This window comes from Pan troglodytes, chromosome 18 (genome assembly GCF_028858775.2).
Source record: "Pan troglodytes isolate AG18354 chromosome 18, NHGRI_mPanTro3-v2.0_pri, whole genome shotgun sequence".
NCBI classification, from domain to species: domain Eukaryota; kingdom Metazoa; phylum Chordata; class Mammalia; order Primates; family Hominidae; genus Pan; species Pan troglodytes.
Genome location: NC_072416.2, coordinates 7,636,773 through 7,664,415, shown reverse-complemented (window position 1 = coordinate 7,664,415; position 27,643 = coordinate 7,636,773). Strand labels below are relative to the sequence as shown.

Below are 27,643 nucleotides of genomic sequence, written 5' to 3'. Positions count from 1 at the left end.
GTGGACATGAATTTGGGGACATGCTATCCAATCCATTACATATGTATACAATATATATGATACACAATTATACCTGCATTAAACAGATATGCAGCCCCTTGGGGGTGATATCACTGTTTCAAATGCTCTAAAGCAAGGGTGTCCAATCTTTTGGCTTCCCTGGACCACACTGGAACAAGAAGAATTGTCTTGGGCTACACATAAAATACACTAATGATAGCTGATGAGCTGAAAAAACAAAGAAAACACACACAAGAAAACCCTCAGTGTTTTAAGAAAGTTTACGAACTCGTGTTGGAGCACATTCAAAGCAGTCCGGGGCCGCGTGCAGCCTGCAGGCCACAGGCTGAACAAGCTCTCTCTAAAGTCTTTTAAACAACAGCTGGAAAATTCTTGAACGAGCCCACGGGAAACCTCCAGGGTTTTAGGAAGCTGACGATGCAAGTTTATCCAAATGGAAAACATTTAATGCTGCTGGTTGGAGCAAATGATCAGGCAAACAAAAAAACCCATCGTGTTTCACTGGCTCAAAGAGACTTTGTTGAAAAGAATTATGCTATTCTCATTGGACAATAAATTTTACAGCAGGGAGGGGGAATTCCAGAGAGTGCAGGATAGAAAAAAAGAGTCTCAAACTCTCCATATTTCAACCTCTGGGAAAAAACATTTTCTAACTGCCAAGGGAAATACCACTCAGAATACACTCCCTCAGATGGGTGGACTTACCCAGAAAACACAAGCAGCTTCTTTCTTCTTTTTTTGAGACAGGGTCTTGCTTTGTCACCCAGGATGAAGTACAGGGGTGAGATCATGGCTCACTCCAGCCTTGACCTCCAAGCAATCCTTCTGCCTCAGCCTCCCGAGCAGCTGAGACTATAGGCGCGCACCACCACGCCTGGCTCATTTTTTAATTTTTTGTAGAGACAGGGTCTCACTATGTTGCCCAGGCTGGTCTTGAACTCCTGCACTCAAGCGATCAGCCGGCCTCAGCCTCCCAAAGTGCTGGGATGAGCTACCACGCCCCGCCCACACAAGCAGTTTCTAAAAGAGAAAGACTGCACACCCAACTCAGAGGGCAATAATTCTTGACACCTACTTTTCTCTGGGTGCAATAACGAAAAACAGGGATAGGCGACCTCAGGAAGAAAACGAGTCTTTGGATGAGAAGCATTAAGTAATCAGAATGACCACTGACATTAATGGAGCGCTTTCTGTGTTCTGGGAGCTGTGCTGAAAGCTTTACAGCTACTCCCTCATTTTGTCCCACTACAACCTATTGAGGTAGGCACTGCTATCCTCACTTTACAGATGAGGAAACTGAGGCACAGAGAGGTTAAGTCACCTGGTCAAGGTTACACAGCTAGTGAAAGGAAGGCTGAGGTTTGAGTCCTGGCCTAAATTCAAGGCCCAGGTGCCCAAACACCAACAGTAATGCTGCTTGTGGGTTGCTTCTGTCCTGGTCACAATGGATTAATGAACTAATGATGCAAGAAGCCCAAGCCAAGGCACTTCCAGCCTTTGTGGCTCAGAGGAAATTCAAAAGCCAAAAGCTTGGCAATCCCTTCCTTGGATTATTTTTAATTCCAGGCCTCCCGAAGGCAAGAAGAATGACCTTGATAATGCTTCCACGTGGGTCCCCGAGACCTCCACATGGGAGGAGAGCCGGCCGTAGCAGATGCCACCATGGATACCTGCTGGTTCTGTGGTCCAGCTTCTCTTGTCCATTGGGGGACTGGCCCTCCCCAATCCTGCTGCGGCTTCTGCAGGGAATGTCAATCACGGGACCCTAGTTCCTTGCCAGTGTGGCCCACAGGAATAAGCATGTGACTCGAGCTGGGCCAATCAGAGCCTTCCATGAGATTTGAGATGGAAAAGCGTCTCTTAGAGTGTGAATCCTGAAGTTATAGGCTTGGGGCTGCTGGCAGCCATCTTTCCCACCAGGTGGAAGAAAGAATGAGGTCAGCATGCAAAGAGATGCAGAGTCAAGAGGCCTGGGTGCAGTTGAGAGGCCTGAGGACATTAAGCTGCTGGATCCAGCCATCCGTAGTACAGGACCCAGGGAATTTGCTTTGTTGCTTAAGCCAGTTTGGGCTGGTTTTCCCTAGGGAGAGAGCACTCTCAAGAGCAGAACTGAAAGGGCCTGAGGTTCCTCACCCCCACTGTTAAGGGTGGACAGCTGATAGCAGACCCCCCTTCCCCCACCCGCCTCTGGAACAGGCAGTTCCAGCTTCCTCCCGTAAAAGGCTTCTGTGTCCTTCTCTGGGGCTAGACAATAAATGTATGAAGACTGCCAGGACAGCTTATCCCAGCATACTTGTAGGATAACACCTAGTTTTTAAGAGAAAAGCTAGAAATTCACTTAAAGATAGTTGAAAATATTGCAAGTTGCTCTCAGCAATAAATGCCTGGTGATATGGGAGCAATTAGTTTTGAGAACGTCTCCTTCCAATCAGTCGGTCTCTTATGCACACATGTGCACACACACCTTGACACAGAGTGCAAAGCAACCTATTTTGTTCAGATACCTGAGAAGCGGACAGAGAGCCAACAGGAAGGTGGGCAAGGCTCTCTCCCAGCAGGAAGAAGGATGTATCTGAAAAGATGACACTTTCTCTCTTCCTTGGGTTTGGGGTTGAGGCTGGCGTAGATGTAAGTTTCCTGGCCCTGCATTGCTGAGCCTGCATAAAGATGATTCCTGTGGCCACAAAACCACCCCTTGGCTCAGTTACTGCAGCAGAGATGAGCCCCAACTCTAAGCAAGGCCAGGAGACAAGGGTACCAGCCACTGCTGACAGAGCCATGTCAGTGAGGCTCCTGCCACGCAGGTCATGAGGATGTGTAATGTGGGCTGGGCGCAAGTCAATGGGGTAGGGACTGGCGTGGCCGCATCCAGGGGTGCAGAGGTGTTGTCTTCATGCAACAATAGTGACCCCATTCTGCTGGTGCTCCCAAATGCCTAAGGGAAGCCAGAAATCCTGATTTCGATGCGAAATGCCTCAATTTTTAAACCATTCTAAAGGCAAAAAAGCAACACTAAAAGCAGGCCAGATCAGGCTTCAAGTTGGTGACCCCTGACTGGCTGCCTTTTGGGGAGTCCAGGAAAGGAAAGGAGAAATGTCCTCAGGCCCCAAGGAGACCCAAGACGCTCCTGTGTAGTAACTAGGGGAACTCATGTCAATATTGAACCTAGTTCCAGAGTCATATCTGCCCCAGGGCAGACACAGCAGCCTCCACTCGCGGGGGGAATCGAGACTCCATGTTGAGACCCTGGATCTAGCCTTACCTGAAGCAAGCCCTCCTGGACTGGCCAGTTCTATGCACCCATGAATGATCATGCTTTTGTGTTGAAGCACCTGGGCATGGATCTCTGTGGCTTACAACCAAAAACAGTCATAATTAAACAGTTCCCTAGGAGAGAAAGGCATCTCCAGTGGGGTATACAGACAGCCTCAGTCACCCCATCGCTGCCTGGGACTTAGCAGAAACCCAGGGCTCTCCCACCCTCTCCAATCAGGGATGGTCAGGGTTAGGCCATGCTGGCCAAGTGCAGGGGACATGGATTTTCAGTTCAGGATGTGCTGTTCCCCACAAAGAGCAGCGCCTGTAACTCACTTAACTGCTCACCAAGCACATCTTGATACTGCATAACAGAACGTTATGCAATCAGATGCCAAGGTAAACACCCTTCATTTCTGCCTCCCCAGCATCCTTCCCCCTTCTTCTTAGGGGGGACCCCAGTACTCCTCGAGGCACCCACTAGTGCTTTTGAGAGCAGGTGGTTGGTTCCAGAGATGTGCATGTGATCCAGGCTGGCCAATCACTGCACCTCACTGCAACCCTGGATCACAGTGATTGGTCCAGATTGGGCATGACCCTGCTGGCCAATCAGCATTCTCCAGTGTGCCTGGCAACTGTGATTGGTTCAGGAATTGACCTGGCAATCGCCCCCGTTCCAGGCTAAGACTCAGCTCTGGGAAGTGGGCTGGAGCCTTTGGGAGGAAGAGGCTCTCTTATGCAGGCAAGCTGCGGGGAGGAGAAGGGCACCTAATAGTGATGGTCCCCTGCATGGCGAAAGCAGAGCAAGAGGTGGACAGAGAGGAGATGGGCCTAGCTGACGTTGCTAAGCCCGGATGTCCCAAAGGTGTGGTATGGTAGACACCTTGGCCTTGGCTTGGTCTTCCTTACACGAAGCCGGAAGGAGATGGTTCTGTCCTTGCAATTTCAAGAGCCCTGACACCACGCACAGGCCAGTTCTGGATCCTTGCCATCCGCTCCAGACACCCCAACTTGGGCAGCATCTAGGCCTGGGGCTCCAGCCCACATGGTCCCAGGCCCTGCAGTTAGCTGGCTTCTCATTCTGGACATTTCTGGACACTGGAGGCGAGCGGGCGGCCCTGAAACACTGGGCCCGGCTATCTGGAGACCAGGGAGCTGCTATGAGACTGGCCGGAAGAGGAGGACGAGGTGGCGGCGCTGAGCTGGGAGAAGCCGCTGGTGCAGGATTCCAGGCTGGACATGGAGCCCCTGGGGAGGAAGGGCGTGGCACACGTTACCCTCTCACAGTGACAAGGCCCTTGGGCTGACACACAGCAGTGGAAAAGCTGTTGATGCTGCAAATCAGGCCCCAGGGCCCCAGGCCGATGCAGAGGGAAAAGCAAGTGACGCCATGAAGAGAAAAGCACTACCCAATTCCCCACACTCCTATCTCCCCAGATGGAGCCCAGCCTGCCACAGACCCATCAGGGGCTCCCCTGGCCTGAGGCCCTTGCATGGCCCTAAGGCCGCCACAGCCCAGGGAGTCCCCGGCCCTGTCTCCAGTCTCACTCCCTCCTTACTCTTTGCACTCAAATTCCATGGTCCTCCTCCTAGCTCTTGCAGTGGCCTTCGTGTGCACTGAGCCTGAGGCAGAAGCCCATTCTCTCCTCCCCCAGCTGTCTGGTTAACTCCTACTCCAAACCTCAGGGCAGCGCCATCCTCGAGAACTTTCTTTTCTCGTATAGAGACGGGGCTCTCACTATGCTGCCCAGGCTGGTCTCAAACTCCTGGGATCAAGAGATCCTCGTGCCTCGGCCTCCCAAAGCACTTGGATTACAGGCATGAGGCACCATGCCCAGCCTCCAAGAACTTCCTGCGATGAACATGCTGTACACCTGCACAGTCCAACACACAAGCCACTGGCCACATGGGCTGCTCATCACTTGAAATGTGGCCCATGCGACTGAGGCACTGAATTGTTCCTTTTATTTCATTCTCCTTGCTAAGTTAAATTGCTGCAGGTGACTAGCAGCGACCAGATAGGACAGTGCAGCTTTAGGGCCTTGCTACTCAAAGCATGGTCTGGGAACTGGCAGCACCAGCAGTGCCCGGAGCTTGTTAGAGATGCAGAACCTCGCCAGGTGCCATGGCTTATGCCTGTCATCCCAGCACTTTGAAAGGCTGAGGCAGGGGGATCGCTTGAGGCCAGGAGTTTGAGACCAGCCTGGGCAAAATAGTGAGACCCCATCTCTACAAAAAGTTTTAAAAGTGGCCAGGCACAGTGGCTCATGCCTGTAATCCCAGCCCTTTGGGAGGCCGAAGTGGGTGGATTGCTTGAGGCCAGGAGTTCGACACCAGCCTGGCTAACATGGCGAAACCCGTCTCCACTGAAAATATAAAAATTAGCCAGGGGTGGTGGTACGCACCTGTAATCCCAGCTACTCAGGAGGCTGAGGCATGAGGATTGCTTGAACCCAGGAGGTGGAGGTTGCAGTGAGTAGATATCGTGCCACTGTACTCCAGCCTGGGTGACAGAGTGAAATCCTGTCTCAAAAAAAAAAAAAAAAAAAAAAAAAAAAGCCAGGCAAGCTAGCCCATGCCTATAGTCCCAGCTACTTGGGAAGCTGAGGTTGGAGGATTGCTTGAGCCCGGGAGTTCAAGGCTACAGTAAGCTAGGATTGCACCACTGCACTCCAGCCTGGGTAACAGAGCAAGACTCTGTCTCCAAAAATAAATAAATAAAAAGACCCCCTGGTGACTTGTGTGACCACCACACTACTCAGATCTCAGTCCAATGTCACGTTCCATATTCCTTCCCCCACCCCCTCTCCCAGCCCTAGGCCAGGCCCGTCCTGTGCTCTGGCAAGGCTCTAGGTTACGTCCCTGAGCGCCTCCTGGCTGGGTGGCTGATACGGTTTGGCTCTATGGCCCAGGTAAATCTCATCTCAAATTGTAATCCCCACGTGTTGAGGGAGGGACCTGGTGGGAGGTGATTGGATCATGGGGGCAGTTTCCCCCATGGTGTTCTCGCGATAGTGAATGAGTTCTCATGAGGTCTGATGGTGTAAACGTGTGTGGCTTCCTCTGCTCTCTCTCTCTCCTGACCCTTTGCCTTCCGCCATGATAGTAAGTTTCCTGAGGCTTCCCCAGTCATGCAGAACCGTGAGTCAATTAAACCTCCTTTCTTTATAAATTACCCAGTCTCAGGTAGGTTTTTTTTTTTTTCCTTTTTCTTTTTGAGACAGTCTCGCTCTGTCGCCAAGGCTGAAGTGCAGTGGCGCGATCTCAGCTCACTGCAATCTCCACCTCCTGGGTTCAAGGCATTCTCCTGCTTCAGCCTCCTGAGTAGCTGGGATTATAGGCATGCGCCACCACACCCGGCTAATTTTTGTATTTTTAGTAAAGACGGGGTTTCGCCATGTTGGCTAGGCTGGTCTCAAACTCTTGACCACAGGTGATCCACCCACCTCGGCTTCCCAAAGTGCTGGGATTACAGGCGTGAGCCACCACATCTGGCCTCACGTAGTTCTTTCTCGCAGTGTGGAAACGGACTAACACCGTGGCCTTGGCCATGGCATCCATCGCTGCCCATAGTTATACTTGGGTGTGAGCCTTTGGTCTCTGCTTCATGATGGCAGACCCTATCTGTGTGGTCCCCCCACGATCCGAGCCACCACCTGCCCCCTGAGGGCGACCAGGAAACAGCCTTTGAACTGATTTTCTCATGAGGCTACAAGAGGACAGGGCAGTAAGGTCCTCTCATGGTGACCACCCTTGACAGGTTGGTGTGCAGCGTCTGGCCCAGCCCGCCCCTCTGGCCTCCACATGCCCGGCCTCAGAATCAGCCCTCCCAGAGACAACCTTCCAATGCCTGTGTCTATTCCTCTGTGTCCCCCTGGGCCTCAGCCTGTCGCCTCACACTGAGGACCGATGGCCAAAACATGCAGCTTCACAAAGAGTGAATCGCCAGCCCCCTGACAAACTATGGGACCCCTCCTTGGATAAAGACTCTGCCCCAGTGTTCCTCACTCTGGGCTGCCCATGCTCCTGGGATCCTTGGAGCTCCACCTGGAATTTGAGGTCTAGACTCAGCACCTTCCTTGAGCCTTAATTTTACCCCCACGGGAAAGAATTTAAAGCATCATTTTTAGATGAAAACCAGAGCAGATCCATCATGAAGCAGGGTGCAAAATCATAAGTGCTTTTACAGAATGCAAAACCTTGAAGAAACTGCCTGCTCCGCCTCCAGACCTTCTCCTTCATTTCTGCTGTGGCATGCACACCGCATGCCCAGGTGACAGGCAGCTTCCCCCAGCCATCTCATCCTCATGACAAACCCACAAGACTGGGGCTCCAGTGGTTCCCATTTAAGGGATGAAGCACCTGAGGCTCAGAGAGGAAAAGTGATTTGCCCGAGGTCACACAGCAACCAGGAAGTGCTGGAGGTCTTAACCATTACAGTTCCCTGTCTCTCTGAAAGCAACAACTTGGGGAGGGTTGTCTAAAAGGCACCCTTTTAGAATATTCTAAAATATTCCCATGGAATTCTAGGAGTGAGGGGAGGCCCACATGGAAGGGTTTAAGACTCCCCTTCTCCTCCCCTCCAACTGCTCCAAAAAGTTGAGCTTCTGCCCAAGGTTTCATTTGAAGGAAAAACCCTGCTTCGGAAGCAGAGTTAGACGCGCAGAGCTGGGCTCTCCTCACACCCTAGTGCGGGGTTGTGTCACCTGAGAACTCCAACCATGCCCATGCTGGGTTCCCACCCCAGGAGAAGCTGACCCAGCTGGGAGACAAGAGGCCAGGCATCTGCATTGTCAATCAGCCCCAGGGTCCTTCCTGCCCAGGACCCCACTCCCGAGCCCTCCTACCTGAAGTCCTCAGAGGCGAGCACCTCACAGTAGTAGAGAAGTTTGCACTTGGGCCCGGGGCTGTGCAGAGCCGTCAGGACATCGTCCACACCCGGGAGGCTGCAGGCCACGCTGCCGGGGGGGCTGTGCATTTGCCACTGGAGCAGGTAGACGCCGGGCCACCGGGTCACATGGGAGCCCTGAAACACAGCAGCCCTGCCCTGAGGCCCTGGGCCCTCCAGAGGACAGGTCAAGGAGGCTGAGCCTTCGTGGGCTTCTCATCACTAGGCCTGGAAATTGGGGCTCTTCTCCCTCTGTCCCTTTCTCCAGTCCACCAGCAACTCCTCCTGTCAGGGCCTCTGGAAGCCATCCTTGCTATTATCCCCATATCCCTGGGACCAGACCCTCCCTCTTAATCTGGAGAGGAGCTGACGCCTGGGGGTGGAGGCGCAACTTCAGGACAACAGAGGTGCTTAAACACCTGGATTTTGTGGGGCTTTTGCTCTGCTGAGTGAGATTTGCAAACCAAGGGGATTAGGAAAGGGATTTGGGCTGGGAGCTCACAGGTGCTTAGAATTTGTGGAGGGGTCAGGGAGAGTGAGAAAGGGAAGTGTTTGTTTTTACAAGAAGAGCCACTTTGGGTTGCTCTGGGTTGAGAAGTTCAGTGGGACCCAGCAGTGGCTGTGAGGGACATGCAGGACGGCCCTCCACCCTCTCCCCACCGGGAACTTCAGTGAGATCGACAGCAACTGCCAGTGCTCGTGGAGCTGGTGCTGCGTGTGTGCATGTGTCATTTCGGGAGTCAGAGAGTGACATTCCACCTGCAATGTCAGCCTCCTGGAGAATGTGGGGATCAACAGGGGCAGCTCATATTCCGGTTACACGTTCAAGTTCTGTTCCAAGACTACAGTTTTTTTTTTTTTCTGAGACGGAGTTTCACTCTTTCACCCAGACTAGAGTATAATGGCACGATCTCAGCTCACTGCAACCTCTGCCTCCTAGGTTCAAGTGATTCTCCTGCCTTAGCCTCCCGAGTAGCTGGGATTACAGGCACATGCCACCACACCTTGCTTTTTTTTTTTTTTTTTTTTTTGTATTTTTAGTAGAGACGGGGTTTCACCATGTTGGCCAGGCTGGTCTCGAACTCCTGACTTCAGATGATTCACCTGCCTCGGCCTCCCAGAGTGCTGGGATTATAGGCATGAGCCACCGCACCCGGCCCAAGACCTACAGTTTCTTTTGCATCAGTTCTGAAACCGCAGTGTACATCAGAAATCTGACTACTGACCTCAGGACCTTAGCACCTCCCCTTCTATCCAAACTAACTTCCAACCCCTCCCCAGCACTCAAGCTACCCTCGTGTCCACCTGCCTTCTCACTGCGGCTTCAATTTTGTTCTTTCTGTTCCTTCCACCTGGAACATCATCCCCTCTCACCCCCTCCCAGATCCAGCCACAACTCAAGGTCTTCATCCATACTGAAGCCACTTGAATGCATGCAGGCAACCTGAACTTCAAATTCCAATATGCTCATCCTTTCCCCTGCTTGAGTTAATGCAGTGGGTTGAACAGTGTACCCCCAAAATTCATGTCCAGCCAGAACCTCAGAACGTGACCTTATTTGGAAATAGAGTCTTTGTGGTTAAGTATTTAGGGTGAGGCCAGCCATGGTGGCTCACGCCTCTAATCCCAGCACTTTGGGAGGCTGAAGCAGGAGGATCGCTTGAGCTCAGGCATTCAAGATCATCCTGGGCAACATAGCAAGACCCCATCTCTACAAAAAATACAAAAGTTAGCTGGACATGGTGGCAGGCAGCTGTAGTCCCAGCTACTCAGAAGGCTGAGATGGGAGGATCGCTTGAGCCTAGGAGGTAGAGGCTGTAGTGAGCTGTGATCATACCACTACATTCCCAGTCCCGCAACAGTTCCCTGATCATGGATAGAGTGAGACCCTGTCTCAAAAAAAAACAGGATTTAAGGTGGGGCCTAAATGCGATGGCCAGTGTCCTTACAGGAGAGAGGGGAGGGAGATTTGAGACTCAGAAGAGAGACAGACAGAGAAGAAACCCCTTTAAGGACAGAGGCAGAGATTGGGGTGATGCATCTACCCACCAATGACACCCAGGATTGCCAGGAGCTACCTAAGGCTAGGACAGAGGCATAGAATGAACTCCTCCCTACAGCCTTCAGGGGAGTGTGGCCCTGCCAACACCTTGGTTTTGGACTTGTGACCTCCTGAACTGAGACAATAAATTTTTGTTGTTTTAGGCCATGTAGTTTGTGGTAACTCATTACTGCAGCCCCAAGAAACAAATACAGTTGGATCCTGTTAGAAGTCCCATTTCCCAGATGGGGAAACTGAGGTTCCAGACCCTGTGCTCCTCCCCAAGACACCAGCCACCTCTCAGCAGAGCACCCCGTGCTTTCTCGATTTTGTACCAGCTGCCATTGGGCAGGTGAGCACTTCATTACATGAGACCCTGTGTGTCTTTCCTCTGCCCTGTCCTGCAGGGTCCCTGAGGCTGGGGACCAGCAGCCCAGTTTGTCCTCCGCTGTATGCCCAGAAGCCTGGCACGCGGTGGACACTCAGTGCTGCTTGGTGAGCGAACGAATGGTCCAGAAAATGCAAACCTGGATGCTCTCCCCCTCCCGGCAGACAAGGGGAGCCTCCACACGGCTGTAATCCCTGCCCAGGACCCAGCCTTTGTCGATCAGCTGCCCGCTGGCCCTGGTCCCCGGCTCCCGGGCGCCCAGCCTGGGCACCTGCTTGGTGTGGTACAGGCTGAACACCACGTCCCCTCGCAGGATGTCAAAGTCCCAGGTGATGACCGACTCCCCTTCCAGGATCTCCATGGCCACCTGCTTGGAGACAGGCAAGGTCTGAGAGTCACGTCCAAGACAGTAGAGCTGGGGTGGGGAAGACAGTGGCAGGAGGGGCTGTGGGTGCCCCCTGGGGTCTCCTTTCCCAGGCCACACGCTCATTCCTTACAGGAGTGCCCTCCTCTCCTCAGTTTTCTCCTGAGACCTCGCCTGCAACAGATCACTGGCATAAGAATCCTTATCTCAGCCAGGTTTGGTGGCTCATGCCTATAATCCCAACACTTTGGGAGGCCGAGGTGGGTGGATCACTTGAGGTCAGGAGTTCGAGACCAGTCTGGCCAACATGGTGAAACCCCATCTCTACTAAAAATACAAACAAAAAAAAAAAATAGCCAGGCATGCTGGCTGGCACCTGTAATCCCAGCTACTCGGGAGGCTGAGGCAGAAGAATCACTTGAACCTGGGAGGCAGAAGTTGCAGTGAGCCAACACTGCGCCACTGCACTCCAGCCTTAGTGACAGAGTGAGACTCGGTCTCAAAAAAAAAAAAAAAAAAAGAGGCCAGGCGCCGTGGCTCCCGCCTATAATCCCAGAACTTTCGGAGGCCTAGGCGGGTGGATCACCTGAGGTCAGGATTTCAAGACCAGCCTGACCAACATGACGAAAACCCGTCTCTACTAAAAATACAAAAATTAGCTGGACGCAGCGGCATATGCCTATAATCCCAGCTACTCGGGAGGCTGAGGCACGAGAATTGCTTGAACCTGGGAGGTGGAGGTTGCAGTGAGCCAAGATTGCACCACTGCACTCCAGCCTGGGCAAAGAGCGAGACTCCATCCCAAAAAAAAAAGAAAGAAAGAAAAGAAAAAAGAATCCTCATCTCAAGCTGTGTTTTGGGGTCACCTGACCTAAGACGACAGACACTCCAGCCCAGCGGGCCCTCCCCGGCCAGGCCCTGGCACCTCATGGGGGGCTCCGCGGAGCACACTGGCTGAATGGTAGGTCTCACTCCACTGCCACAGCTGGTCCGTGTGCTCCTGCTCCTCTTCTGTCATGTAGAGGGACTTGGGGACCAGCCCTCCTTCGGGGACATTACACTGCAGGTCAGAGATAAAGGGCAGCAGGTCAGGACCAGTTGAGGCCTGGCTGGCCTGACCCACAGGAGGGTGCTGTGTGACCCCCAAAGCCACTCATAATGGCAACCCCTTACTGAAAGGGCTGTGGGCTTCCATGACCCCATTTAATCCCCAGGTCCACCAATGCAGTAGAGACTATTATTCTTCCCGTTTCACAGAGGAAGGAATGGAGGCTCGGGCAAGTCAGGCCACTCGCCCACGATCACACAGCAGAAAGTGAGTGAGCCAGGGCACAAACCCACGTTCGTCACAGCCCCATGCTCATGTCCCTTTACCCCGGTGCCGGACTGACAGGCTGGGGGGCCCCTCCACACCGCACCCCATAGCAGCTGCCTCTCCCCGTCACAAGCGGGGGTGGAACAGTCACTGCACCGTGCTCATCGAGAGATTTCCCCAAACCAAAGGCACCCTGGATGGCCAGGCCTTGGCAGAACTCCCCCTGCCACCACCAAACAATGATTACCCCCACCCCGTTTCACTTGTAGAAACACTGGGATTAGCAGGACACTGTTCAGTGTCTTTCCATAAGCCACTCTCAGATCTGCAGAACCGTTTGCTAAAAATAAGTCGTGTGTGCCGCACATCACAAATGGAGAGAACAGGCAAGCCTGGAAAAATTCCTAGGAAAAGACTTTTTTAAAATCCAGAAATGATGCAAGCTCACTGTCTGGTATTTCTGTTAGAACCGAAGAGGGCCCGGGCCACTGGGGGCCATATGAGATGACAGAGTTGTGACCTAGGATCACCCCAGCCTGTCATTTCACCCCAGGGAAGGCAATAAAAGGGGCCTGGACACTGCCTCCCTTGAAGGGGGGTCCTGATCGTCTCAGGCTGTGTGGCTGTGGGTTGGAGGCTAGTCCCAGCTCCAGGGTCCAGAGCTGCAGAGACATTCGAGTCACCTCCCCTGCAGTGAGTGAGCAGGTAAACTCACTGCTGCTTGGCAATGTCTTTGATGGGAATATAGAATGGGTAAGCCTTTGACTGGCCTAATCTTTAGGCTTCCAGAAACTTCTATCTCACTCACTATGTTTGAAGGACCCAGAGTAAGGCCCAACCTCAGAACAGCATCACCTCTCTTTGAAGCAGCTTCTAAAGCAAGCCCTGTGGCTGCTGAGAGCCAGCAAGATCCGCCCTAGGCAGAGTGCACATGCCGCACCCAGCCCCCCTCCACCTCCCAGCCCCACTCCGGGAATCCCAGCCTCCCAGCCAGGCATGCCCCCTCCTCAAGCCCAGGTCTGTCTGTGGACACGGAAGCCTCACCACACTCTCTCCCCCAAGGAAGTCAGGGATCACTTCTCTATCCAGATAGTCCACAAGGCCTCCGGGTCCCTGGTAGTTGCTGCCACTGTAGATGAGGAACTTCCGCCTGGTGTTCTCGTTGATGAAGGGGCTGATCTGAAACCAGGACATAAGGCAAGATGGATGGTTTTTTTTTTTTTTTTTTTTTTTTTTTGAGACGGAGTCTTGCTCAGTCGCCCAGGCTGGAGTGCAGTGGCATGATCTTGGCTCACTGCAAGCTCCACCTCCTGGGTTCACGCCATTCTCCTGCCTCAGCCTCCCGAGTAGCTGGGACTACAGGCACCCACCACCATGCCCAGCTAATTTTTTTTTTGTATTTTTAGTACAGACGGGGTTTCACCATGTTAGCCAGGATGGTCTCGATCTCCTGACCTCGTGATCCACCTGCCTCAGCCTCCCAAAGTGCTGGGATTACAGGTGTGAGCCACCACGCCTGACCATGGATGTATTTTTTTATTGAGATATAATTTATACAACATAGAATTAATCATTATAAAGTGCACAGTTCAGTGGCTTTCAGTGCACTCACTAGCTTGTGCAGCCAGCACCTCTACCTAGACATGTTCATCACCCCAGAAGGAAACCCCATTCCCACCCCACCGTCACTTCCCATCTCCCCTCCCCCAACCCAGGGCAACCACCCATCTACGCTCTGTCTCTGTAGATTTGCCTATTCTGCGCGTTTCTTTTTTGTTTTTGTTTCGGAGACAGAGTCTCGCTCTGTCTCCCAGGCTTGAGTGCAATGGCGCAATCTTGGCTCACTGCAAGCTGCACCTCCTAGGTTCAAGTGATTCTCCTGCCTCAGCCTCCCAAGTAGCTGGGATTACAGGCTCCCACCACCATGCCTGGCTAATTTTTGTATTTTAATTTTGTACTTTTGTATTTTCACCATGTTGGCCAGGCTGGTCTTGAACTCCTGACCTCAGGTGATCCACCCACCTCGGCCTCTCAAAGTACTGGGATTACAGGCGTGAGCCACCTCGCCCAGCCCTATTCTGCACATTTCATATAAAGGAGATCACACAGTACATGGACTTCCGTGTCTGGCCCCTTTCACTGAGCATCAGGTTTTCGAGGTCCCTCCGTGTTGGAGGATCAGTGCTTCCTTCCTTCTTATGGACGAATGCTATTCCATTACATGGATGGAACAGTATTCCACAGTTTGTTTATTCCAGATGGAATCCATTTTAACACTGAGCTCTAAGCCACATGTTGATAAGGAAGGAAGTGGGAGAGAGAGAAGGAAGGAGCCCTTGGCATGGCAGGTAACAGGCCAGTTCTACAGGGAATGCCACAAGCAAGAGATAGATGAGGAAACTGCAATCCCCCCGTGCAGGGCCCTCTCCTGTCCCCAGCCCCACTGCGCTCTGTGCTGTGCTGGGCCCCAGGAGGCTGAGGCTGACCCCCAGTAGCTCCCTGCCCCCACCCCTGTCCCAGCTTTCCCCAGGATTCTGCAAGGACATTCCCTCCTCTTGGGGGTGGCCAGGCTTACTGCAGTCACTGGTGCTTGGGGTCTCTCCTTCCCCTGCCCACACCTCTGCAAGGAGCCCCTTCAGGACACCCCTCATTTGAACCATCTGGGTGAGGTCCACTTCCAGCCAGGACCCCGGCCGATGCGCTCGCACTCCCAAAACCACCCCAAACAGCAGGTGGACTTAATTTTCCCGGAGATTAGGACAATTCAGGATAAAAAGCTTCAGAAGCAGCTCCTGCCCCCTAGCCTCACCTGAACAGAGCCTTGAAGCACCCACAAAAGCTAGAGAACTTCCTGGCCCCTAAGTCTGTCCCCCACCCTCCCCTGCTACTGAACCCTCCATGGGTCCCTATTGCCCCTGTACATCTTCCAGCCTCCTCAGGTGCTGTCGTCCCTTTTGCTCTTTTTTGCTCAGCCACCCTGGACTGTTTCTTCAGTTCCTCCAAAGCATCAAGCTGGGTCCAGCCTCCAGGCTTTTGCCCACACTGTGCAGTGGCTGGCTGCGCCCTTGTTTCAGAGGAGTGTGTGTGTGGGCGTGGGTGTATGTGTGCGTGCACACGGGTGCATGCACGCGTGTACTCACCGGGTTACAATATAGAGTATATTTCAGGTCAGGCGCAGTGGCTCACACCTATAACACGAACACTTTGGGAAGCCAAGGCAAGAGGACTGCTTGAGCCCAGGAATTTGAGACCCACGATAATGGGTATGGGGTTTCTTTTTGGGGCGACAGAAATGTTCTGGGATTGGCTAGTGGTGACAATTGCTTAACTCAGTGAATACAGTAAAGACCACTGGAGTCTATACTTAAAAAGTGTGAGCTTTATGCTATGTGAGTTTCATCTCCAAAAAGTTACTAAATGAAATGAAACAGGAAAAGAAAGCAGAGCTGCTTGCAGACAGAACCCCTCCCATCCCACCCACCCCCAGGGAGAGTCCTGGCCCAGGCTCCAGCTCTTACCAGTGTCCAGAGCACGGGGAAGACTCGGGGGGCTCGCACGATGAGCAGCCGACCCAGGGTCTCTGGGTAATTGTCCTCAACCACCTCAATCATCCGCAGCAGGGCCTTCACCCCCGGCCGCCACAGGTGCCGCATGTTGAGTCCCTCCAGGTCTAGCAGGCAGGTCCAGGAGCTGTGGCAGAAATAGCCCCAGCTCCACCTGGCTCTGCTGCCTCCCAAGGCCACCAACACCCTCCCCACAGGGGATGAACAGGGAGGCTCTGAGAGGTAGGGCTGGGAGCAGATGGGGGCTCCTGCCACAGTAGGGAGCCCATGCGATGAAGAGGATCAGACTGTGGACTTCAGGGCTGAGCGCCCAAATTCAAGTCTCACCTCCACCCCTGAGAGCCTTAGGTCAGGGCACAGACCCACTTCCTCATAGGACAGTGGCAAAGGTAGTAACAGTCCTCATCTGAAGCAACTGCTGTTAGGATCAAGTGACATGGTATATACAAAGCTCTCTGCAAGGACGGGCACACCACATGCCCTCAATTATAGCTGGTTATCACAAGTGGCCATTTAGGCCTAGCATTCCATTATTGCAACACTAAGCGTGTGGGAGTTATTTCTATCCTACTGCCCAAGGTCATCACCAAGGTCTGATTGCAAAAATTCAAAACATTGCAACCTCAGGCATAAATGAGTTAATTGTTGAAAAGATGCTAACTACTAAATAGAGCAGAGGTGCTGAGAGCATGCACTCCACAGTCAGATGGCCAAGGTTCAAATCCCAGTTCTGCCACTTGCTGTGTGATCTTGGTCAAGTCCTGAACCTCTCTGTGCCTCCGTTTCATTAGTATTCATTCATTAGGAAAATAACTGTTTGACTGCAGCGGCTGGTGCCTGGGAGCCTCCACCTCCCAGATTTGTTCGCTTAAACCTGCACACACCTCTCCAAAGCATCCCTTCATGACACTCCCTCATTTGAGCCACCTGGGGTGAATTATGCTTCCAGCCAGGACACTAATGGATTGATTCTCACTTCCACCCCAACATACGTGTCCTTAGAAAATCTCTAGAGACCAGCCTGGCCAACATGGTGAAACCCCATCTCTACTAAAAATACAAAAATTAGCCAGGCGTGGTGGCGGGCACCTGTAATCCCAGCTACTTGGGAGGCTGAGGCACGAGAATCACTTGAACCCAGGAGGTGGAGGTTGGAGTGAGCCAAGATTGCACCACTGTACTCCAGCCTGGGCGACAGAACGAGACTCTGTCAAAAAAAAAAAAAAAAAAAATCTGCAAACAGCAAAGGAACTTTAATTTTCACAAAGATCTGGATATTTGGGGCTGAAAAGCTGAAGCAGCAGCTCCTGCCTGCCCGTGTCTCACAGGGCTGTTTAGGAGGAGGAAATTAATCAAGGTGCTTAGAAAGGCACCTGCTACATAGCAAGTGCAAGATCCGTGTTTGCATTATTTTTAAACCCTTATTATTTTTGAGAATCCATTTGTAAAAGCCACTTTACAGGCCGGGAACAGAGGCTGACACCTGTAATCCCAACCCTTTGGAAGGCCAAGGTGGGAGGATCACTTCAGCCCAGGAGTTTTAGACCAGCCTGAGCAACAGGGTGAGACCTCATCTCTCCAAAAAAAAAAATTAGCTGGGCAAGGTGGTGCACATTTATAGTCCCCGCTACTTGGGAGGCTGAGGTGGGAGGATTGCTTGAGCCCAGCAGGTCAAGGCCGCAGTGAGCTGTGATTGCACCACTGCACCCCAGCTTGGGTGACAGAGTGAGAGCCTGTCTCAAAAAAAAAAAAAAAAAAAAAAAGCCACTTTACAGAAGAGGAAGCTGCTGCTCAGAAAGGTTTGCTGCCTTTGGGGGCGATGCCACCGTAAGTACTGGCTCCGGGAAACAGTTCAGGAACAGAAATGCGGGGGAGTCAGAGGACAGTGGGTTCCTGCAGAGGACAGTGGGTTCCTGGATGTGCCATGACAGAGCCAAGGCAGAACTCGTGGTGGAGAGCTGATCTCAAAAAGCAAAGTCAGGCGGTGCGTGGCGGCTCACACCTGTAATCCCAGCACTTTGGGAGGCCGAGGCAGGCGGATCATGAGGTCAGGAGACCCAGACCATTCTGGCTAACACGGTGAAACCCTGTCTCTACTAAAAATACAAAAAAATTAGTCAGGCGTGGTGGCAGGTGCCTGTAGTCCCAGCTACTCTGGAGGCTGAGGCAGGAGAATCGCTTGAACCCGGAAGGCAGAGCTTGCAGTGAGCTGAGATTGCACCGCTGCACTCCAGCCTGGGCGACAGAGCGAGACTCCGTCTCAAAAAAGAAAAAAAAAAGCAAAGTCAAGGAGACTGTTGAGTGGAGTGGGAGGATAAAGTCTTCGAGCCGGAAGCCAGACAGGACCCCAGGTTCAAATCCAGCTCTGTCCTGACCGGCTCACAAGCTTCGATGGGGGCCACCATTCTGAGTCTCAGTTTCCCCATGCATAAAAAACGGGGACGCTTACGGGCCCTGCCTCAAGGCCCAGAAGACCACTGTAGAAACTGGGGGAGAATGAAGCCCCTGGCACGCTGCCCAGCCCAGCACATATGCACAGTGGACCCCTCTCCACCCTCCGTCTTTGCTGTTTAGGGGGGATTTGTGCCCAGCCCAGGTGTTTGCCTGATGGGACGGCCCAGCTGCCTTGTGCTCCCCTCACACCGCTTCTGTCCTTCCTCGTTGACGGAGAGAACCTGGAAGGGAGAGACAGTGCTGCTCAACGTCCGCCTCGCTGCTTTACCCCACACAGCCCTTCCCAGGCCCGGCCCCAGGCACGGCGTCCAGGAACGAAGCCCCTGACTCACATGCCGCAGCAGCGCCTCCTCCCCCACGGCCTTCATCAAGCCTTTGGTGTCCATCTGGCCCAGGCGGAGGATGTAGAGGGGGCGGCCATCTTTGTGGATGGGGCCAAGCAGAAAGAAGAGCCCGTTATTTAGAGGACTGCTTCCGAGGGGCAGGTCACAGCTGCAGGTGAGAGCTTCACCTCCTCAGGCTGCAACCCACCAAGGCCCGATCCAGCCTTCACTTACTAACACCCTGCCTGCTTCCAAGAGGGGCTGACGCCCCTTATTTTGAAAGGCAGAAAAACAGAAGTGTTACAATGAGGATAAGGGCCAGCACAGTGGCTCACACCTATTACCCCAGCATTTTGGGGGGCAGAGGCAGGAGGATTGCTTGAACACAGGAGTTTTGAGACCAGCCTGGGCAACATAATGAGACCCCTTCTCTACAAAACATATTTATTTATTTATTTATTTATTTATTTATTTGAGACAGAGTCTTGCTCTGTCACCCAGACTGGAGTGCAGTGGTGCGATCTCGGCTCACTGCAACCTCGGCCTCCCAGGTTCAAGCAATTTTCCTGCCTCAGCATCCCGAGTAGCTGGGATTACAGGCACCCAAAACCGCACCCGGCTAATTTTTGTATTTTTAGTAGAAATGGGGTTTCACCATGTTGGCCAGGCTGGTCTCAAACTCCTGACCTCAGGTGTACGCCCACCTCAGCCTCCCAAAGTGTTGGGATCACAGGCATGAGCCACCGCACCCGGCCCCATAATACTTTTTGTCAACCAATCAATATATAACCTTGTTTTATGTGGTGTTTTTTGTCTGTTGGTTTGTTAGTTGGTTGATTTGTTGGTTTTTGAGACAGAGTCTCACTGTATCACCCAGGCTGGAGTTCAGTGGAGCAATCTCAGCTCACTGCAACCTCTGCCTCCCAGGTTCAAGCGATTCTCACACCTCGGCCTCCCAGGTAGCTGGGACTACCGGCATGCACCACCACGCTTGGCTAATTTTTTGTATTTTTAGTAGAGACAGGGTTTCACAATGTTGGCCAGGCTGGTCTCGAACCCCTGGCCTCAAGTGATCTGCCGCCTCGGCCTTCCAAAATGCTGGGATTACAGATGTGAGCCCACCATGCCTGGCCTCTTTGTTCTTTGAGACAGGGTTTCACTCTGTCACCCAGGCTGGAGTGCAGTGGCATGATCTCGACTCACTGCAGCCTGAACCTCCCCAGCTTAAACAATCCTCCCACCTCAGCCTCCCAAGTAGCTGGGACCACAGGCATGCAGCACCATGCCCAGATAATTTTTTTGTATTTTTTGTGGAGATGTGGTGGAGGGGGGCGAGCTCACTATGTTGCCCAGGCTGGTCTCGAACTCCTGGGCTTAAGCGATCCTCCAGCTTTGGCTTCCCAGAGAGCTGTGATTACAGGTGTGAGCCACTGCGCCCGGCTTGTGTTTCTATTTAAGGACACTTGAATGCATATTGCTGATCTGTCAGCATTGAACTCACGGCCAGCAGCCCTGTAGCTGGTGCCTGCCTGAAGCTAGTGGAGCACTTTGGGTGTTTTCTGCATGGAGCACGTGACCACTTGCTCATCCTTAGGAAAGCTAGGCGCAATTCTGCACTACACAAAGAGGCATTTTAAACAGCAAAGTCACCAAAGAAAAGCCCAAAAATGCAAGAATGTGGCATTAAATAGGCCACAAAAAGGACACTCGTTTAGGGTATGAGAACTGAAACAAAAAGGCAGGAGCCGCGTCATTCAACTTCAGCAGACAGCATGCGTGATGGGCGACTCCAATACTTCGCCACTCTGAATATGTCTCAGCATGACTGAAAAAGTTCTGTGAATACTGATTTGGGGGTTACAAGTAAATTTCAGCAATAAGGGGAGTTCATAAATTTGGATTCCATAAATTAGGAAGATTGATCGTTAAGAGAAACCATGCCAGCCGGTTCTTTAGGAGAGTCAAGCCTTTACCCTACTTGATATAGATGAACGTTTAGATAAAGGACATTGGAAAGTGTCGTAGGCACAGGCTTCAGTGGCAATTTAACTTAAAAATCCAGAAAAGATATTTGTAATGGGTGGAATTGTGTCCCCAAAACTCATATCCATGGGGACATTAAAATGTGACCCATGCCTGCGTGCAGTGGTTCACTCCTGTAATCCCAGGACTTCAGGAGGCCAAGGCGGGCGGATCACTTGAGGTCAGGAGTTCCAAGAACGGCCTGGCCAACATGGTGAAACCCCATCTCTACTAAAAGTACAAAAATTAGCCAAGCATGGTGGTGCACGCCTGTAGTCCCAGCTACTCAGGAGGCTGACGCAGGAGAATCGCTTGAACCTGGCGGGGGGCGGAGTTGCAGTGAGCTGAGATCACACCATTGCACTCCAGCCTGGGTGACAGAGCCAGACTCTGTCTCAAAAAAAGAAAAAAAAAGGAACTAGAGTCTGTGCAGGTGTAATTAGTTAAGGATCTCAAGATAAAATCACACTGGATTTGGGGTGAGCCCTAAATCCAATCTCCTGGGGTCCTTATGAGAAGAGGCGAGGACACAGAGACACAGAGGGGAAGGCCATGTGAAGAGAGAGACAGAGACTGGAGTGAAGCTGCCACAGCCAAGGAACACCTGGGTCCACCAGAAGCTGGAAAAAGCAGGCAAGGATTCTCCCCTAGAACTTTCAGAGGGAGCACGGCCCTGGTGACGCCTTGACTCCAGACTTCTGGCCTCCAGAACTGTGAAAGAACACATTTCTACTGTTTTAAGCCACCAAGTTTGTGCCAATTTGCTACAACTGCCCTTGGAAATGCATACAAAATGTATGCACCTGTTACGTTTACGATCACAATTATTGTGAGTAATTGTGGGCTCACTCAGCCCAGTGGAGAAATGCCTCCTCCTCAAGCCCCAAAGCCTTCCAGCTCTGGTTCTTCCTAGCTAGGTTGTCACTTCAAAGCATTTCTAGATGCCTGGAAGAGTCAAAAGGAAAAATAGTAAGATGTTAGCATGAAGCATGGCATTTAAAGTGCATTTGGGCCGGGTGCGGTGGCTCATGCCTGTAATCCCAACACTTTGGGAGGCTAAGGCAGGTAGATCACTTGAGATTAGGAATTTGGGACCAGCCTGGTCAAAATGGCAAAACCTCATCTCTACTAAAAATACAAAAAATTAGCCAGCTGTGGTGGCGGGAGCCTGTAATCCCAGCTGCTGGGGAGGCTGAGGCAGGAGAATTGCTTGAACCCGGGAAGCGGAGATTATGGTGAGCCGAGATGGCACCACTGCACTCCAGCCTGGGTGACAGAGTGAGACCCCATCTCAAAATAATAAATAAAGTGCATTTGGCAGTGACCAAAGTATGCCCTATACATGATGTGGGTGGAGGCACGCACCTATGTCCTGGTAATGCCAGCCCCCTGCATAGAACTCCTCCAGCAGGGCAGGGGGTTGCCAGGTCTGAAGGAGGAGATCCACCTGGTGCTGCTTGCGCCAGCTCAAGGACTGGCGCAGCATTTCCCGGGCCTTGTCCAGGTGGAAGTCACGAGCCCGCAGGAACCGAAGGATGTGCTCATCTTTGGGAATCTGAGAGACAAAGAAGTAAAAAGCCCACAGAACGGTATCCCCTGACCCAGCAGATAAAATTACAGAACCAGCCGGGGCAACATGGTGAGACCCCATCTCTACAAAAAGTACAGAAATTAGCCAGGCGTGGTGGTGTGCGCCTGTAACCCCAGCTACTCAGGAGGCTAGGGCAGGAGAATTGCTTGAACCCAGGAGGCGAAGATTGCAGTGAGGATCACACCACTGCCTGGGGGACAGAGTGGGACTTTGTCTCACAGAAATAAATGAATAAATAAATAAATAAGCAAGAGATAATGTGTCAGCATTATCATCTCGCCTTTCCTTCCCACGCACGGAGGCTGAGTACCAGTCATTGCCCATTCATCCACTGCTCCAGGGTACCCCCTGCACCCACCTTGCCTTTGTGGGTCTCCTGTAACCAGTGCCGAAGCTGGATCAGGCAGCTCTCCTGCATGGGCGTGAGGTGGCCCAGGCACCTCTCAATGTAGTCCGCATCCAGCTTGTCCCCTTGGAGGAGAAGGGGGAGCTTCAGGACAAGAGGGAGACGCTCCGTCTCTTTACCATGTGGTCTGTGTGCCATTCTTTACTGGCTGCCTCACTGACTCTAAAACGTGGTTCCAAACCAGGCTAAGCCCCCGCCCCAGACAGCAGCCACCTGGACTCTGAATGCATTCATTTCTCCAGCCCATGTCCAAGGGGGTTCTGAAAACGCATCATCGGGCAAACCTGGATCTCACTGTGAGACGGGATTTCTCCTCTTTGACCCTGGGAATTGAAGATAATTCCCACCCTCTGGGGATGTTCTAAGGATTCTTAACAATATAGGCTTACACTCACTACCTTCTCAGAAGCCACCTGGTCTCACTGAGCTCTCCCCACACCCCTGTGAGGCAGGCGTCACTATTATCCCCACTTTAGAGAAGATAAAACTGCTGTGAGTGGTGGCTCACGACTGTAATCCCAGCACTTTGGGAGCCCACGGCAGGCAGATCACTTGAAGTCAGGATTTTGGGACCAGCCTGGCCAACATGGTGAAACCCGGTCTCTATTAAAATACAAAAATTAGCCAGGCGTGGTGGCACACACCTGTAATCCCAGCTACTCAGGAGGCTGAGTCAGGAGAATCGCTTGAACCCGGGAGATGGAGGTTGCAGTGAGCCAAGATTGCACCACTGCACTCCAGCCTGGGCAACAGAGTGAGACTCCGTCTTAAAAAAAAAAAAAAAAGAGAGAGAGAGAAGATAAAACTGAGGCCTAGAGAGGTGGAGTAATTCGAATGAGTAAATGCATGTTGTGCGCCCAGCATAAAGGAGGTGGCTGATAAACACCAGTTCTCTTTGCTTTTCCCCATCCCCAGGCCCCATTGTGGGGTTTTGACAGACAGCAGCTTTTAACAGAGCCTGGACCTTGCCACACAGCCATGCTCTCTTTAGGAGACTGGGAACCACAGGGAACATTCCCACTGTGCAGCCTTGTCCCCCACAATTGGGCAGTTGCAGTCGGAATGTTGCCAGTGTGCAGAGGCCAGGCCCCAAGCCTGAGTCCTGTTCCCTGACTCTTAGCCATGAGGGTGGCAGATGCTGGCGTGCAGAGGCCTCTTGGCATCTCAGCAGTGGGCGGAGACGTCACACAAAGCAGCAGCCTCCGTGGGCAGAGCCAGTTCTTTGTGGCTAAATAAGAAAACAGGCTGAATGAACGGCCAGCAGCACCCCCAAAACAGAAAAGCCCACAGTGGGGGGTCATGCCAACTGCTGTGCCAGGAGCCATCTAGGTAAACAGAGGTGGGAGAATGTTGGCAGAGGGCGAATTGTCCAGACCTTGTGTGGTCAGAGGCAGAGATGCTGGAATCAGGGAGGGAGTGAGGATGGGATGAGGGAGAAAAACGAAAGAGGCCGGAGCTCCCAGCATTCTTCCGGCCCCGGGCAGATGTGAAGGCTTTTTCTACCTCTGAGCACAAAGACTCAGTGATTCAGGAGAGGGCAGAAGGGGCATGAGGATGTCCTTTTCCAGCCACCCTGAGTGCCTGTGCTGCTGGCGGACAGCAAAGATGGAGAAGGAAAGAGCGACCTGTGCAAAATGGGGAAGGTACAGGGGACGAGGCCACAGAGAGTGTGCACAGGAGGGGGCAGGAGCGGGCGCTGTTTTAAAAAAAGAAAAATATGTGCATGTACAACAGCAGCCAACCAGCACACACAGTCGGTGCAGAATAAATACTTGTTGCATGTAATTTCAGCACTTTGGGAGACCAAGGCAGGAGGATAACTTGAGGTCAGGAGTTCGAGACCACCATGGCCAACATGGTGAAACCCTGTCTCTACTAAAAATACAAAAATTAGCCGGGAATGATGGTGCACGCCTGTAGTCCCAGCTCCTTGGGAGGCTGAGGCAGGAGAATCGTTTGAACCTAAGAGGCGGAGGTTGCAGTGAGCTGAGATCACACCACTGCACTCCAGCCTGGGTGACAGAAAAAAAAAAAAGAAAAAGAATAATACATGTTGTATGAATGAATTTCATTCTCCCTAAACAGAGCCCCAGATGTATTATTAGTTCCATGGCACTGCCACCCAAGTGTGTCAGAGTCAGGGAAGTCCCTGCACGGCAGTGGCCCTAAAGGAAAAACATTATCAACCTGAGTACACATCTTACACTAGATTTGTACTAGAACTGGATTTGTGGTGTACATACAGTTTGTATCCTAGGATTTTTCCTTTTAACATTATATTGTAAACATTTTCCATGTCCATAAAAGCTTGAACTGTGACAAAAGGCTAGTTGCCTTCATATACAAAGAGCTCTTACAAACCAATAAGAAAGCAATGGGCAAATAAGAAAATGGACAAAGGACAAGAACAAGTATGTATTATTAAAAAAAAAAAAAAAGGAAAACGGTCACTAAACATTAAAAATCATGCCTGATCTTGCTCATAATGAAAAAACTTGTCACTAATCAACAAGTGACTACTTTTATTGCCTTTCAGAAGTTTGAGATGTTTACTAAGACTTTTGTGGGGAGCTGCAGTGAAGTCAGGAATAGATGCAATTACACATTCAGTGGGAACAATGATTGGTACAACCTCATTGGAAGCCTAATGGTTAAATCTACCAAAATTTTACTTGCATGTAAACTTTGAACCAGCAATTCCACTTTTAAAATGTTATGCTTTGTATATACTTACATACATTTTTAAAAAATTCTTAAGTACTCACATGTACCATGTTGTTTGTATTTTTAAAAACTGAAACAACCTAAATAGGGTTGTTTCCTTCAATAGGAAACTAGCTAAATAGACTAATTCAAAATAATCAAGGCCAGGGGCAGTGGGTCACATGTAATTCCAGCACTGTGGGAAGCCAAGGCAGGTGGATCACCTGAGGTCAGGAGTTCAAGACCAGCCTGGCCAACATGGTGAAACCCTGTCTCTACTAAAGATTTAAAAATTAGTCAGGCGTGGTGGCACATGCCTGTAATCCCAGCTACTCAGGAGGCTGAGGCAGGAGAATTGCTTGAACCCGGGAGGCAGAGGTTGCATTGAGCTGAGATCGTGCCATTGAACTCCAGCCTGGGTGACAGAGTGAGACTCCACTTCAAAAATAATTAATTAATTAATTAAAAATAAAATAAAAGTAAAAATAAATTATCTAGACATGGTGGCCTGTGCCTATATAGTCCCAGCTACTCAGGAAGCTGGGGCAGGAGGATCATTTGAGCCCAGGATTTCAAGGTTACAGAGAGACACGATTGCACCACTGCATACCAACCTGGGCAACAGAGCAAGACCCTGTCTCTAAATAAATAATTAATATTTATTAATAAATTAGTTATGGTGCAACCACACCATACTATGAAGTATGAAAAGAAGACATAGGCACTGATACAGAAAGTTTTTCAGGCAACATTAGTAAGTGAAAAAAAGCAAAATATCAAATGGAATGTATATGTTCTCACGTATTCAACATAAGACACACATGTATGTATGCATGTACACACATATGTGTGTGGGTATATATACATTTTACGTGCATATATGCACCTAAACAGCTTCAGGACATAGAAACACAAAACTATTGTTAGCCTTTAGGGAGAGGAAAAGAATCGTACTTCTTACATCTTCTTTACAGTTTGAATTGTTTTCTACCATGATCATGCATTACTCGTATAATTTAAAATAGCAATAGCAATCGTAATAATTAGTAAATTCATAATAATTGGTAAGTTAGTAAATAGTAAAACCAGAGAAAGAGGCAATGTCAAGGCACCAGAGGTTAATTCCTGATCTAGAAATAAATGAGTTGTTGCCAGGTGCAACGGCTCGCGCCTGTAATCCCAGCACTTTGGGAGGCCAAGGCGAGCAGATCACTTGAGCTCAGGAGTTTGAGACCAGCCTGACCAACATGGCGAAACCCCATCTCTGCTAAAAATACAAAAAATTGGCCGGGTGTGGTGGCAGATGCCTGTAATCCCAGCTACTTGGGAGGCTGAGGCAGAAAAATCACTTGAACCCGGGAGGCGGAGGTTGCAGGGAGCCGAGATCGTGCTACTGCGCTCCAGCCTGGGCGACACAGGGGGACTCCGTCTCAAAAAAGAAAAGAAAAGAAAAGAGAAAACAAAAGAAACAAATGAGTTCTGCTCTTGGACCAGGATGGAGAGAGAGAAAAGCACTCAGTGGAGGCAGGAGGTGGTGTCGTTCCAAGACCCAGACCCATTCCCAGGGGGGACGGGAGGCAATTCTCCCCAACATGCCCCAGGGCCCCCCATGGAGCAAGACGACCTGCAGCAGCCTCCTAGGGCTGACTGGCCTAGGCTGTACCACCTACCGTCCATACTGACCGCCTCCAGAGCGGGCCCCAGGGTGCTACGGGGCCCGTGGGCCTCCAGGGAGCTGGGGTCCCTCGGTCCAGCCTGGTTGCGGGCATCCTCCTCACGGACTGGGGCAGGCGTCCAGCGCGGAATGTGCGAGGTACCCTGGGAGATGAGCTCATTCAGGTAATGCTCAATCACCTCCTTCCCCTGGAAGCCAGAGAGACCCAAGACACATGAGCACGGGGCAGGATGGAGGGGGGTCACCGGGTCACCACAGGGAGTCACCCCCAGCCGGCTCAGGTCCCAGCCCCGACACGTGGCTATTGAGTGGCTGGATGTGTCTGGTCAGGATGGAGAGAAGCTGTGAGTGTCCAACACCCACCTAATTTCCAAGGCTTGGTACGAAACAAAGAATGCAAAATAGCTCAGTAATCAGTTTTTTGGGTTGGGGGTTGTTTTTGTTTTTGTTTATTTTTTTTGAGACAGTGTCTTGCTGTGTTGCCCAGGCTGGAGTGCAGTAGTGTCATCTCAGCACACTGCAGCCTCAACCTCCCAGGATCAAGAGATCCTCCTGCCTCAGCCTCCTGAGCAGCTGGGACTATAGGCACACACCACCACACCCAGCTAATTTTATTTTATTTTATTTTTTTAGA

At 51.5% G+C, this 27,643-nt stretch overlaps 1 protein-coding gene across 1 annotated transcript in view; it reads right to left on the bottom strand.

Moving 5' to 3' along the window:
- Positions 1-263: 263 nt before the first annotated feature.
- SEC14L5 (SEC14 like lipid binding 5) overlaps positions 264-27,643 on the bottom strand; it is a 60,120-nt gene continuing 32,740 nt past the window's right edge. The window contains exons 6-16 of the mRNA XM_016929366.3: positions 27,005-27,197; positions 22,584-22,696; positions 22,000-22,189; positions 18,622-18,710; positions 18,440-18,510; positions 15,791-15,962; positions 13,317-13,451; positions 11,883-12,017; positions 10,733-10,960; positions 8,124-8,302; positions 264-4,524 (exon numbers count right to left, since the gene is read on the bottom strand). Coding sequence (XP_016784855.1) covers positions 4,413-4,524; positions 8,124-8,302; positions 10,733-10,960; positions 11,883-12,017; positions 13,317-13,451; positions 15,791-15,962; positions 18,440-18,510; positions 18,622-18,710; positions 22,000-22,189; positions 22,584-22,696; positions 27,005-27,197 — 1,617 coding nt within the window. The 3' untranslated portion in view covers positions 264-4,412. The remainder of the gene's footprint in view (positions 4,525-8,123; positions 8,303-10,732; positions 10,961-11,882; positions 12,018-13,316; positions 13,452-15,790; positions 15,963-18,439; positions 18,511-18,621; positions 18,711-21,999; positions 22,190-22,583; positions 22,697-27,004; positions 27,198-27,643) is intronic.